The following is a 14,932-nucleotide window of genomic DNA, read 5'->3' as shown; positions in this document are numbered from 1 at the left end:
CATAATACTTGCAGCCACCCATGAATGTAGTTTTTGCAGGACCCTATACATATGAATGCACAACATCTAGTACATTCCTTATCACATTTTTGTTATGTGAAAATACATGCTTTGTTTACTTTTCAAATTGACATGCTTCACATACTTTCTGCATACCATCAACCCTATCACAATTTCTTTAGTTTTCATAGACTTCATTCTTTGCACATTTATATGCCCAATTCTCTTATGCCAAATGTTTGTATCTATTGGCCATAAGAATCTATATTTATTGGCCATAAGTTGATTGAGAAATAAGAATCTGGTTTCTATTGGCCAGATGATTGAGCAAGGTTTTGTAGGTGCGCTCTAACCCTAATGGTTGTTATGTCGTCGAAGACTTTAAAGACAAGTAGAGGTTGGTTGCAAAAGGAAATAGAGTGGGCAAAATGTTTACACTAGATGTAAATATGCCTGAAGTGAAAGCTGCAATGCTTGCACAGGATTCAGGAGTTGTTGCAGACACAAATATTTGGCATAAGCGAATTGGGCATGTAAATGTGCAAAGAATGAAGTCTATGAAAACTAAAGAAATTGTGATAGGGCTGCCTAAGTTTAAGGTTGATGGTATGTAGAAAGTATGTGAAGCATGTATTTCCACATAACAGAAATGTGATCAGGAATGTACGAGATGTGCATTCAGATGTATGGGGTACTGCAAAAACTATGTCCATGGGTGGCTGCAAGTATTATGTAACATTCATTAATGACCACATGAGGAAAGTGTGGGTGTGTTATCATGCCATGCTCTAGGTGGTTGTTTCAAGCCATACAAAGTTTTTTGTAACTTGCATACAGAATCACGGTGACCCATATCTTCATAACCTGATGGTTGATCTATATACATTCCTTGCAAATCACCATGCAAGAATCCATTCTTAACATCCATTTGTTGTAAAACCCATCCTTTTGATGTAGTCACTGCAATAATAGCTCTCACAGTTGCCATCTTGGGGCAATGGGGGGCTGAACGTCTCCTCATAATCAATGCCATAAGTTTGAGCATAACCTTTGGTAACCAATCTTGCTTTATACCTGCTAATACTTCCATCTGAGTTGTGCTTTATTTTGTGCACCCATTTGCATCCAATACCCTTCTTGTCCTCAAGCAATGACACCAATTCCCATGTCTTATTTGCGTCCAATGCAGCCACTTCTCCTTCCATGGCTTTCTCCCAATCTAAAATCCCAACAACTTCTTCAAAACATGTGGGTTCAACATCTTGCACAACTTTAGCCATATATGCATAATAATGAGCAACATAACCATTATACGTCAACCTATTAACAACACATTTTCTAAATCTTCATGACCTTCGTTGATGTCCATGATCACTACCTGGCATTTTTGTAGCTTCTCTTGTTTTTCTAACACCAAGTGTTCTAATAGTTGGAATCCACATACCATACATCATCTTTGCATGCGGATATATCATTTTGTGACACAACATTAAGCACATGTCGCATAACAAACAATCTTTCATTGTCCTCACTTGTAAGATTCCTCCCCAGCCCCTCAAGAAGTCCAGTTTCTTCCCCTCTAATCAATCCTCTTTTTCAGAATAATAAAAGATCTTGTTTCTACCATTTTTGGCCTAGAGAGATAAAATAGTCTAGAGAGAGGTATTTTAATTTTTAGATATCTTTGGATGGAAAAATATCCATTCTTATTAAAATAAATTCCCCTGAAATAGAAGTTCAATAAGAAATTCCTAAGGTGCATTAGAAAGAAATTATAATGTGCACAAAAGACCTTAGCCTAAGGGTCTAGATTTTTTAAAAATTTTGGATTAAGGTTCCTATGGACCAATAAGATTAATCTAAATTTAGGGAGGAGATAAATTGAAGAATAAAAGAAAAACCCCCCAAAAATGAGTAAATGCTCACATAAGATGAAGAGTGGACTAAGGACCAAAGAAAAGAATTAGAAAACTGAATTTTGACACCTCAGTGTGAGGATCTCCCCTCATGAAGTAGGTGCCTTTTTCTCATCATTACCCCCAATTGTTAATCAATAAAATGAGATATTTTCATCTCTCCTCTCTCCTATTTCAAAACTAGATCCAAAAAGTAAGCTGAACTGACCCAAAAATGGTCAAAAATTAATCAAACTGATCTGGAAAATTCTAGAATTAGTTTGCTTGGTTAGAGGCTCACTTTTTTCTATAATTAGAAGCCTCATCCCTTTGTATAGGCTTAATGGTATTTATGCACTATTACTCTACTCCTGTCCTGAGCCATCTACATTGAATTTCTTAATAATTCAATTGTTTTTGGTCTAATCCTCTCCAAAGTGAATTGGTGGCCACTCTTGCTTCAAACAAGAGTAGAACCCTCAATCCCTCAAGCCAAAGGAGAGCTTACAAGCTCCAAGTAAGCTAATTTTCTTATTTATAATTTTTAAATCTATGGTTTTCTTGATTTTTATGTTTTACAGTTGATTGAATTAAATTCAAATGCTATGCCTTGATGAAAAGGCCACCCCCTTCTTACATTCCAGCCTTTCTTAATCCTAGAAAGATTAACTAAGAGATTAATTAAACTCTTCTTATTGTTTACTCTCTTGAATTCAAAAAATTATGTAGATTAGAGTTCCATAAATATAATTTGGGTTACATAAAGTCGAATAAAGAATGATAAAAATGAGAAATAGTCAGTCATACAAAGGAGGTTATGGTAAAATTTTCCTGAATTTTGTGGAAAAGAAAGTTTGTTTTTATGTTAAAAGAGTAATTCCCACCATTTTTGCATCTAAAAGAAATATTCTAATCATGAAGATGCAAGATGGGTGCTTGAGAAATATTTTCGTGCCTTCCCTGAGGGCAATTGCAAACTCAAGCAAGAGAATGTTATTAGAATTTATTTTAAGCTCATAAAAATATTATTCTATCCTCTTAGATAATTCGAGGATGCTTAGATTACCTTTATGTCATACCAAAGTATGTTAATATCATGGGTAACACCATTTTAAATATTAAATAAATATGTTTGGTATACATTGAGTACGTTTGGGACCTCCAATGTTCGTTACAGTTGGTGTGTATGGAAGGGTGATTTCTGGTTTTTGTATACTTATGGAATATTTGTTTACCAATTTATTGTTGGTTATTTTATAGGTGAAGAGGATTTAGAAGATTGAGGAGGATGCACACATTTTTTGGAAACAAGCTTTGTATATATTTGTGTTAGCTTGTATACATTTTGATTTGATTTGGAAGCCTGGATTTATCAAGCTTAGACTTGAACATTCAAACTTTAATACTTTTGTAAAGCATTATATGCTTTAACGCTAGCCTCAATTTATGGACACTCTCTTTTGAGCAATAAGAGTGTGCCGTGCAAGGAAAACCAACTTTTATGTATTTTTGGGGGCTATGGCCTATTCTTGTTGGGAGTCTCTATTTTCTCTATCATCTAGAAGTGGATTCGTGTGAATTCTTGACTCCATGAATCCATTGTCTGAATTTATGCCTTGAATAATGAGTTTGAATAGCAAGAAAAGCACACACACATGAGAGAGAGACTCTCTCGTTCCAAAGGTTTCTAGCCCCTCTCTCTCCTTTGCATAGTAATCTCTCCATGTCTCTCACATACACGCAAGCTTCCCCTCTCTCATGCCCCCTTTTTCAAAAGAAAGTTGAAGGCAAGTCTATGGGTGTGGAACCTTGGGTTGGCACTTTCCCTAAAAGTCAAATTAAGCACTTATAATGGAACCTTCGAGAACCATGGACTTGACGACCATCTTTTTCAATGGCGCGCGGTTTCTTCAACAAATTCATCATCTCGTTTCACATACTGTGGTATCCCATGCTGATTATCACCAAGGTTTCCTCAACAAGTTCATCATCTACTGTGGTATCCCATGCTGATGAGCAACAGTAGAATTGTGCAGTACTAAAGGGGTTCTACGTATCTATCCTGCTTTGATTATCACCAAGGTTTCCTCATGGCGGCTACTAGACTGCATATTCCTTCACCTTTCGTGAGTTCTCCTCCACCATTGTCTTACAAAAACGTAGCAATATCCAGTCCAACCCTTCTCTCAAATGCAGCTTTTAGCTCCCTCCAGCCGCCCAGAAAAGAGATCAGAGCTTCCATGTCGAAGAGCTTAAAGCACCGAACCCTAATTTCCAACTGTGAGAGGACTTCTGCAACATGGAAGGTCTCCGCCATGAGCGCAGAGTCTGTAGCAGATGCAGAAACCACATTAGAGTTAGGGCAGTCGAGGTCCCTTGAAGAGGCGCAATATGATATTGAGGAAGATAAGTTTGATTGGAATTCACAATGGTATCCTGTTGCAATTATAGATGAGCTTGACAAGAGGGTGCCCACTGCAGTGAGGATCATGGGGAGAGAGCTGGTTGTATGGTGGGACAGAAAAGGGGAAACATGGCAGGTCTGGGATGACAAGTGCCCCCATAGACTTGCCCCTCTCTCAGAAGGAAGGATCAGTGAGCATGGTGAACTGCAGTGCTCCTACCATGGATGGTGTTTCGCCCCGTGCAGTGGAAGCTGCACCCTCATCCCGCAAGCTCCTGCTGATGGCGTTCCGGTAAATATTCGAATCCCCAGCTTGTAAACATCGATCGTAAGTAAGTGATCTGCTCTCAATCAAAATAAGGACAACTCCTCAATCAATCTACCTGCTCCGTTCTAGTAGACCTTACTAGTGGGCTTTCTCACGGCACAGTTCAGTGTGCAATCAGAAAATTAGGGTATTGAATGTGTGAAGGTTTTCACGCTTTGCATGGTTGAGTGTACCAACAAGTATGACGCCAAGTTTGCATGTCTTTTCATGATTATTATGCGGATTTTGGCACAATTATCAATGACCTATAGTTTCCTATGCTCTTGTTGCCCCCCTATACTCCTCCTAAACTGGGGCATGGGAAAGCTAGGTTAGTGAGCAATCCATATGCCTTATCTTTATAGGCGAGGATTTTTTTTTTTGACGGCTTGGGTTACCTTTCAAAATGACTGGATTAGTAGACGTAGTGCCCGTTTTTTTATATTTTATCTTATTTTTTGACAAAGCACTCAAAATAAGTGACTGTATTTTATGACCAAAATACCCACACATGGGCATGATGCCTGTCAAAATATAACCTTGCTTATTACAACACGTGTATTTCTCCATGGAGCTCACATGCAGCCTGTGTTTAAAAAAAAAAATTCATATATAGCATAATGTGTGCTCTTACCTTGGAAGACATTGTACCTAACACACCTTATCCTAGTCATATACACATATTGTAAAAAGTACCTTGCCTAACAATTCTAACCACACATATAGTAAGTACTGTACTACCTAACATTTCTGACCACCTTGGCCCTAGGTTGAGTGTAATTATGTAATGTGCAATATGGTTGATACAAATTCAAATGAGAACCAGTTGTCGAACGTTGTGTTGTGTACTACTTACTACATGCCTTGTCATTAATATATTAACACCGTGAATGGCTGACACAGCAAGCTTTCGTCTAAGAGATGTGTTAATTAACTCTGCAGGTCTGGAAATCACAGCGTGCTTGTGTAGCTGTTTATCCAAGTGTGGAGCAGGAAGGTATCATTTGGTTCTGGCCAGACACAAGGCCAGCGTTCAAGAACATAGTGGACATCAAACAACCTCCATCTATCCCTGCACTTGCAGATCCCGCCTTCAAAAATGAATTGTCTTCGACAGACTTCTTTTATGGGTTCATACTTTTCCATTTCATCTTTTTTAGAATTACACTTGTAGGCACCATAGCCATGGCTTTGATTTGAATAGCCTAGCCTCTAGGAAATAATTCTTTTTCTTTTTTCTTCTTTTTGCACTGGTAGCTATGACCAGCTGATCGAGAACCTTATGGATCCAGCACACGTTCCATTTTCACATCATGGAATCCTGGTCAGTGCTCGAAAAAAAACATATTTTCAACCAATCAAAATAAGGACAACTGTTAAGTCTACCCGGTTTTTGTTTCCAAATCTCTACTATATGCATGTTGTATAACTAAAATATATGAAAAATCATTCTTTCAAGCAAGGGCTACTTAATATCTCAGTTAGTTTTTCTGAATTCTGGCTCGTACACAGATACACTACAATGTCATTTTTTTAGAACATTGCTCCCGGTATTCCTTGTTGTAAAAATTTACGCACTAGAATTTATTCCTTCATCTTTTGGCAGTTTTTCTCTTTTTTTTCCCTTTTTTTGTGTGTGGTTAATGACACTGTTTTAGGGAATCATTATGAACCTTATCCTTTTTAAAAGTTGTCCTAGTACTCATTCAAGTGAAAATATTTTTCCAATCTGATCAGGCCTCTCGAAGCATGGCTTCACCCTTAGATTGCAAAGTGGAGAAAATAAACAAGTCCGGGTATATTGGAGTGGGAGAGAGGGGACTGACCACCTTTATGGCTCCTTGCATTCTAATTCGAGACTCTCAGTTTATGAATATTGAAGAGGTCAGTTGATCGAGCCATACATACATACATACATGCATGCATATTTACGTACACGTGACGCACATGTAGAAGTACACATATAAACATACATACATATTTACTACGTACACATATGCAGTACATCTGTACGTACACATGTATACACATACCTGTGTACATGGACAAGTACATATGCACTTATATACATAAGAAAATAAATTCTATCCCATAACATTCTTGCATACATACGAAACATGCATACATAATGAATAATTGCTACATTACAGATCACACGCACACACACATGTTAAACTTGCAATTTGTGAGAATCATGGATTATATATGTAAATCTTGCAACAAGTCAGAATTATGGATTGAGCACCAATCATAGACAGTTTCATAGCTATGGAGACCTGTGTATCGCATCATTGAAGCTTGCTTCTTGCAGTACTTGTAAACTCACCTAAGTTACCTTCTTCTTCTTCCTTTTGTTCGTTGCCGAAAATTAATAGAAAGATGGAGAAGCAGCTGGCCGGAAAGAACCGAAGAGGACTGTTCTGGTGTTTATTTGCATTCCAGTGTCTCCTGGCCAAAGCAAAATAATATGGGCTGCTCGTAGAAATTTTACCTTGTGGACAGATTACCTGATCCCACAATGGTTCACCCATATGAATTACATGCTTGTCTTTGATTCTGACTTGTACTTTCTGCACAAGATAGTAAGCTCACTGTACTTTTGTGTCTCTGTACTCATCTCGAATACTTATATTGGGTGGCTATATTGAAGTGAAGCATATCGACAATGATCTCCTTTTCTTTTTGTTGTTTGTCGTGGAGGAGCGTAAGCTGGATGAAATCGGCGACACAAAATGGGAGAAAGCTTGCTACGTTCCAACAACATCAGATGCTTTTGTGATTGCATTTCGAAAATGGCTGAGAGTCTATGGTGGAGGTGCACCTGATTGGGGAGCTGGTAGGGACACTAGTCTGCCTCCAACACCTCCCAAAGAGCAGCTTATGGATAGGTATGGTGTGATATTGTGAATATAATAAAATGGAACTGCTCAATTTTCAATGTTCAAATGCACTACTACATGCCACTAGGAACAGTGCAGTATCTTTGTACCTACCTATGGCATATGCACTTACAAGAGAATGTGTATGTGTCATGCAAGAATGTGTGTGTGTGTGTGTGTGTGTGAGAGAGAGAGAGAGAGAGAGAGAGAGAGACAAGAAAGGGATATTTTTTTTTGTTTCAGTGTGCCTTGCATGGAAGTAGAGGGGAGCTACATGACCTAAATCAAGTGCCAATGCAACCCTCTCTCTCTCTCACACACACACAACGCACAACGCACACAAAATCAAGACCCCTAGAAGCTACCCTGGCTATGGTGTCTCTAATCAAGGGTCGTCCCAGGTCACACACATGCGGTGATGACTACCTCTAGAATGGGCCGAGTTTCACGTAGATACTCCACAATGATCAACACATATGCATAGTACTGCACACGTTTTTTAATTTTTGAGTTTATGCATACGTACCCATTCAACAACACGTGCATGTGTGGGAAGAGGGAGACAATGAGGCTTATTACTCAAGTAGTGAGTCCATGCTATAGACAGTCTAATAACAAAGTGGGGGGCTCTTTCAGGTATCGGGCGCATGTGAGAATGTGTCGCCATTGTAAAGCTGCAATGCGGTTTTTTGAGGGTGCTGAAGTCTTCCTGCAGGCTTTATCTGTTGGTTTAGCAGCAATTATTGGAGCTGCTGCTGTCATGCCTGCAATACCACAGTTGAGAAATTGGAGTATCCCACTCGTGGTTGGGGCTGTGATCTCCTCCTTAGCTTCAAGGTGGTTGTCACAATTTGTCAAGAAAACATACCATTTCCATGATTACAATCACGCTCTTGTGAAGTAATATTGCCATCTTGAATGTTGTAAGTTAAGCCGCCATGGCTGCTTTGGGCCAACTGGAAGGTGGTAGAGGAACTTTAATTCTAGTTTGAGTAACTTGATAGCAATAATCTGCACTCATGTTTTTGTAACTTGGTACTATATTAACAAGAGGGTGATGCTGGATTCCACCATCATGTACTTATGTGAATATGACTGAGCCAAAGAAGGATAGAAAGAAAGCTTTATTGATGTTTGTGGAATGCCAAAATTGCCTATGAGACCAACATGATATAGAATGTATGCAATCTATAAATATGGAGGATGGTGGCATATGAGAGAGAGGAGGGGAGAGTGTGTTCTATTAACGTCTATGGAAGGTTTAAGTACCTATGAGACCAAATATATAAATGAAGGCCTTATGACAAATGTCATCCGAGAAAAGAAACATCAAACCAAGCTAAAGAAGAAGTCCTTATACCAGCACAAGCATTTATAAGAATACAAGAAAGAGAGGGGGGTTATTAACGTCTACAAAAAGACCTGAAGGATGGCACAGAGAGAGAAAGAAAGAAAGAAAGAAGATTTTTTAACGTCATAAGAATAATCCCAAGAGACCAAATATGATCTATCCAACGGGAGTGAGACTCGAAGTACATCCATGTTTTTCTAAAACATGGATGTACTTAAAACATACAATTTAAAACATTGAAAGATTTATAATTCATGGTGCATAAGTCACATATAGGGAGCGTTTCAATTGGGGGGATTGGAAGAAATCTTTCAATTTAAAACATTGAAAGATTTATAATTCATGGTGCATAAGTCACATATAGGGAGCGTTTCAATTGGGGGGATTGGAAGAAATCGAGGAAAATTGGGGAATTTGGTGGACTTGGGGGGAATTGAGAGAATTTGGGAGAATTGGGACTTGGAGGAAATTGCGTGCACTTTGGGAGTATTCGAGGGACTAAGGGGAAGTCACGAAAAATTGGAGAGACTAGGGGAAATTGGGAAAATTTTGGGAGATTTCTTTTTTGGGGGGTGGAGGGGCAGGGGGATTGGAGAAATTGACAACACAATACAACTTATGGATCACTAAAAGGATAAGGGATGTAGGGAGTAGGGGAGTAGGGATTGGAGAAATAGAAAAATTGACAGCATAACACAACTTATGGATCGCTAGAAGGATAAGGGATCATGTTCCTTTTTTTTGTTTTCCTCCATTAGGAATTTTTTGGACCCAAAAAGGGCCTCCTAAGGATTCCTAATTTTCAGGGATTAGAGCTTAAAAAGCTGGGCTTAAGGGAGACAAAGGCTATGATGATCCCTATTTTTTGCCTTGCCACATCAGCCATATCTCCCTAGTTTCACTTTTTAAAGGGAATATTCTCATACTCTCTCTCTTACTTTGACTTTTCTCATACTTTCTCTCTTACTTTATGAATTTTTTATCTTCACTCTCTACAAATTGAATCTTTCTTGTCAGTTTTAAATCTCCTTTCTCATTAACTACCACCATATCTCCCTTCCACATCAGCAAAACATTCTCGTATTTAGGTGGGTCCCAAAAAATAAAAATTTTTATTTTTTTTACATTTTGAGGTGGAAAAAACACCACCCAACCAATATGTATGAATTTTTTTATCTTCACTCTCTACAAATTGAATCTTTCTTGTCAGTTGGAAATCTCCTTTCTCATTAACTCCCACCATATCTCCCTTCCACATCAACAAAACATTCTCGTATTTAGGTGGGCCCCAAAAAGTGAAAATTTTTTATTTTTTATTTTTTTACATTTTGAGATGAAAAAACACCACCCAACCAATATGTATAATGAAAATAAAATTTTTCCTCCAAAAATCTTGTACTTCAAGGGTCAGGTCATAAGCCTGTCAGGAGCCAGTACATCCATAACTAACTGTCAGGAACCACTACATCCATGAGATCCCGAAATTGTGGGGACCCCAAAAATTATTATTTTTTAAATTTTCTCATAAATGTAATTTATTGATGAAAAACTCCATGTTAGTATATTTGTATATCAAAAATATCATTTTCTAATTAGAAAAATGGATTTGTGTTAAACTTCCAACAGCAAAGTTTTAACAGTCTCTCTCTCTCTCTCTCTCTCTCTCTCTCTCTCTCTCTCTCTGAGGATCTCTCTGCTTTAGCTTCTTCCTCTGCTTAGCTATGGAGCCTTTGCAAGCTGTGTGTATAGCCCCTTGTGAAGCTAGAAAACGGAAGGTTGATTTACACATTCGTATTCCTGAAGAGTATGGCAGCTCTTAAAAAACCCATTCTACTGATGCACAATCTGTCCAAGCTTGTAGGTTAGCCAAGGAGAAAAATGTAGATCTTTGGGTTGATGGGCATCTCTATCCAATTGACCCTCCATTATAAGAGCAAACCCTCCTTTCCGCGATTTATCATCTTTTATGCAATTTGTTGGTGAAGGAGAGCTTGGCTTGTTAGGATAGTGCAGAAGATTGACTATAAGTGGAGCTTGGCAAACCCATATTCTCCAATCTCAATTGCAAGCATCACAATAAAGCAAGAAATCAAGTTTTATCAGAGGAACACTGAGTTGCTGATAAGAAGAGCCCCTTTCGCTCGCACAGTGAAGGAGATTGTCCAACGATATAGAATAGAGTTCCGTGTGCAGGGGATTGCCCTTGAAGCATTGCAAGAAGCCTCCGAGGCTTACCTTGTTGGGCTTTTTGAAGACACCAACCTCCTTGCAATACATTGCAAGAAGCCTCCGAGGCTTACCTTGTTGGGATTTTTGAAGACACCAACCTCTTTGCAATACATGCATAGAGGATTACCATATCTGCCAAGAACATGCAACTAGCTGGGCGCATTCGAGGTGAGCGAGACACGGTCTAGAGATCTTAGATGTTAACCTTCTTTTTGAAGCAACTCTTTTGTTTCAAACCCCCCTTTGTTATAACAAGCCTATCTGGCTTTCATTTGTAACCTTCTGATAATTAAAATTTTAAGTTTCTCTTACAATGTCTTGGTGTCATCACGTTTGTTTAACATGGAGTGTCTATCATGTGCGAGTTTATCACCCAAGGCATCAGAAATGCTCCTGCAGGACTGAGGAAGCTGTGCCAAAATAGTGCAAATTTGACCTCTGCAACGGCAATGTAGGCTCAAAATTCGCACTGTTCTGGCACTTCTCCCCTAGCCACTCAGGATCACTTCTCCCCTAGCCACTCAGAATCACTTCTCCCCTAGCCACTCAAGATCATTTCTGATGCATTTATAATGAAGTTGAGCACACTAATTATGAGAAACAGTAGTTTACAAGATAAAAACATCTTTAATCATGTGTGAAAATATAGTGTTTATCATCCAATGTATCAAAATTGCTCCTGGAGGACTGGGGAAGCTATGCGAGAACAGTGCGAATTTAGGCTCTGCAGCGACGATGCAGGCTCAAAATTCGCACTGTTCTGGCACTGTTCCCCTAGCCACTCAGGATTATTTCTGATGCATTTATAATGAAGTTGAGTACACTAATGATGAGAAACACTAGTTTACACTGCTCCCCTAGCCACTCAGGATCATTTCTGATGCAGTTGAGTACACTAATGATGAGAAACACTAGTTTACAAGATAAAAACACCTTTAATCATGTGTGAAAATACAGTTTTTATCATCCAATGTATCAAAATTGCTCCTAGAGGACTGGATAAGCTATGCCAGAATAGTGCAAATTTAGGCTCTACCAGTGGCAATGCAGGCTCAAAATTCGCAGTGTTCTGGTACTGCTCCCCTAGCCACTCAGGATCATTTCTGATGATGAAGTTGAGTACACTAATTGTGAGAAACAATAGTTTATAAGATAAAAATAGCTTTAATCATGTGAAAGCTGTGCCAAAATAGTGCGAATTTGGGCTCTACAGCAGCGGTGTAGGCTCAAAATTCGCACTGTTCTGGCACTCTCCCCTAGGCTCCCAGGGTCATTTCTGATGCATTCACAAAAACATTGATGGTACAAACTAGAAAAAACAATGATATACTTGATGAAAATAAGTTTGTAAAAACTGTATTGTATTCATAATAAGAAGTGATACATCATCTTTACAAAAGCTTTCTTACAATATTGAGCTTCCTTCTCTTGTTATTGTGGGCAGAGTGTGCTCAAGGAGTGATTGGGCTATTTCTTGAGGATCCTCTATGCCTATGCTTTTGGCAATACCTATACGAGCAAGAAGCTTACCCCTAAATCTAGAACCAAAAACATCGAAGGAGGAGGCAAGGGATTTTTTAAATCAGAACTATACATTTGGTGCTCTGTACCATAGAGGCTACATAGAGCACCTTAGAGAGGGCTTTCCAAAAGAAGAGAATGAAGGCAGATTGAGGGGTGTAGTCCCTGTGGATAATGGTGATGCCATCCACAAGAAGCCGACCAAGATAGTGCGCCAACGCAGCATCATGTCCATGGACCTTGGCCTGGTCTCTGCTGCCACCGCCTCTCCCTGCAAATGCGTCAATTTCAACCACCCTCTGCAATCAAAGGAAAAATCAAAATATTTTCCTATACATAATTCCCATGGTTGTCCCCTCCTTACGCTTCCCAATCTGTAAAAATATAGAAAGTGGCACAATAACCAGAAAGTGTAAGGGTTAATTCTAGACATGTAGTGGAATCAGATATACCTTTCTTCTCATCAACTTGAAACTTGACTCTTCCACATTGTCAAAGCCCATGATGCTAAAGTGTTGACACAGGTCTGTTAGGCTCCAATGCTTGCTTGTTGCCACTCGCTCAATCCATCCATTTTGCATCATCACAGCTACCTCAATAGGCATGTACAAAATAGAGCGTGCCTTCAAGAACCTGCAAGACATTGTAGAATCTACTACATTGCACTTGTACACCACCTTGATGTGACCCCTCATTAACCTCCCAACCCTCTCCTAGTAATCCTTGAATTTGGTCAGACCGTACCTCCTTACAAATATACATTGTTTTTGTTTGGAGCTTTGGCATGGAATTGAACATGTGCACAAAAACATGTAAAGGACAAAACCAATTTACCCCTACTGACCTAGATGCCTTTGAAAACTTGAGTGATGTCTTGATATCACTTACCATCTTAAACTTTAAGCATAAGATGGTCCAAGCATCTGGTTTGGGCCATTCGGGATTGTTAAGAGGGGGGTTGGGGATCTCTTCTAGCTTGCCAAATAAACCTGGTTTTTTACCTACAAAATATGAGTGAGAAAAGAAAAAGATATTGTTTTGTACAAGACCACTTGGGCTTTGAGATACAAACATTGCCTCTCCAATGGATGCATGCATAGCATAGAAAACTCCAGTGAGGCTTTGGAGTGGTTGTTCCTCAACATAATTAGAGGGGAAAGTATCTGCAGAGAGACATAAGAAAATTTGAAACAAAAAGTCCAATATTAGCATGTTGTTAAAGCTGTGTTTATGTTACACTGACAATTTGAAGGAAACCTTGGTCGTTGGTCTTGAATGTACAGGTCTCCAAGGGCATACACATGTTGCACTATGGCAACTAGTCCTTCCTTCTTAGTATGCTTGAAGCCTTGTAGCCGCCCCTTCCAATGATAAAGCATTTTTCCCAGTTGACGCACTCGATGTGGTCCCTTAGAGCTTGGCTGCATGTAGACCCAAGCCCCAACCCTGAATCTTGTTGGAGCCCAAACTCCATTCTCATCTCTTGTGTTATGCAGCACAAGCTCTTTCACCTTCTCCCTAGAAGTCAATATTAGATAAAATGGGAAAAATCCCTCAAAATGGGAAAAATCCCTCAAAATGGGAATGTATTTAAAAAATTTATTTTGGCCATAACTTGAACATGCAAACTCCAAATTTGTCGAACAAAGTAGATCTAGATTCTACTTTTCAAGCTCTTTCCAATGATATGTCACATGAATATGTTTTGACAAACTTTTGGATGAGTTTACCATACCCCCACTTTTTTCATGGGAATGGGATTTTTCCCACTTTATCTAATATTAACTTCAGTAGGTCTTCTCACATTACTGGAAGAGGCCATGGTGGTGGTAAGAAAAGAGAAGAAGGGAAAAGAAAAGCTTGTTTAACAACAGAGGAGTGGAGAGGAGAGAAAGTTCAGGGTTTTGAGTGCAGCAATGGAAAGCTTAAAAGAGGGTAAGAGTTTGAGAATAGGCTTCCTGAACCTAGAGTAAACTAAAGAGGGATAGAGTTTTTGCAGCAATGGAGAGGGAGGAAGCTTGAGAGAGAGAGAGAGAGGGAGATTGAGAGGGAGGGAGCTTGAGAAGGAGGGAGAGCTTGAGAGGGATGGAGTTTCTGCAGAGCAGTGGAGAGCTTAGAAAAAAAAGAAAGAAGGTGAGGGAGCTTGACAAGGAGGGAGAGCTTGAGAGAGGTATGGAGTTTCTGCAGCAATGGAGAGCTTAGAAGAGGAAGAAAGAGGTTCAAAATGAGCTTTCCAAACCTAGAGTATGTTGGGGGGAATTTTGAGAGGGAAAACACACTTTTGGGAAAAAATTAAAAAAATTTAAATTTTTAGGGTTTTTAATCTGCGCGATTCTAGGTGGGGGG

The 14,932-nt window shown here is 39.1% G+C and overlaps 1 protein-coding gene across 2 annotated transcripts; it reads left to right on the top strand.

Moving 5' to 3' along the window:
* Positions 1 to 3,836: 3,836 nt before the first annotated feature.
* Positions 3,837 to 8,575, top strand: LOC147632152 (protochlorophyllide-dependent translocon component 52, chloroplastic-like). 2 transcript variants are annotated; one of them, XM_086808784.1, is made up of 8 exons: positions 3,837 to 4,591; positions 5,549 to 5,736; positions 5,864 to 5,930; positions 6,344 to 6,490; positions 6,982 to 7,188; positions 7,307 to 7,494; positions 7,729 to 7,773; positions 8,122 to 8,228. In XM_086808784.1, the coding sequence occupies exons 1-7, from the start codon at positions 3,986 to 3,988 to the stop codon at positions 7,766 to 7,768; spliced, it is 1,443 nt and encodes a 480-aa protein (XP_086664910.1). In that variant the 5' UTR covers positions 3,837 to 3,985; the 3' UTR covers positions 7,769 to 7,773; positions 8,122 to 8,228. The 2 variants fall into 2 exon arrangements, with proteins under 2 accessions (XP_086664910.1, XP_086664909.1); XM_086808783.1 differs by lacking the exon at positions 7,729 to 7,773 and having other exon boundaries at positions 3,838 to 4,591; positions 8,122 to 8,575.
* Positions 8,576 to 14,932: the final 6,357 nt, after the last annotated feature.

The sequence above is a fragment of the Cibotium barometz genome, chromosome 14, assembly GCF_041138505.1.
Source record: "Cibotium barometz isolate CiBa-2024 chromosome 14, ASM4113850v1, whole genome shotgun sequence".
NCBI classification, from domain to species: domain Eukaryota; kingdom Viridiplantae; phylum Streptophyta; class Polypodiopsida; order Cyatheales; family Cibotiaceae; genus Cibotium; species Cibotium barometz.
This window is presented reverse-complemented; position numbering and strand designations above follow the sequence as displayed.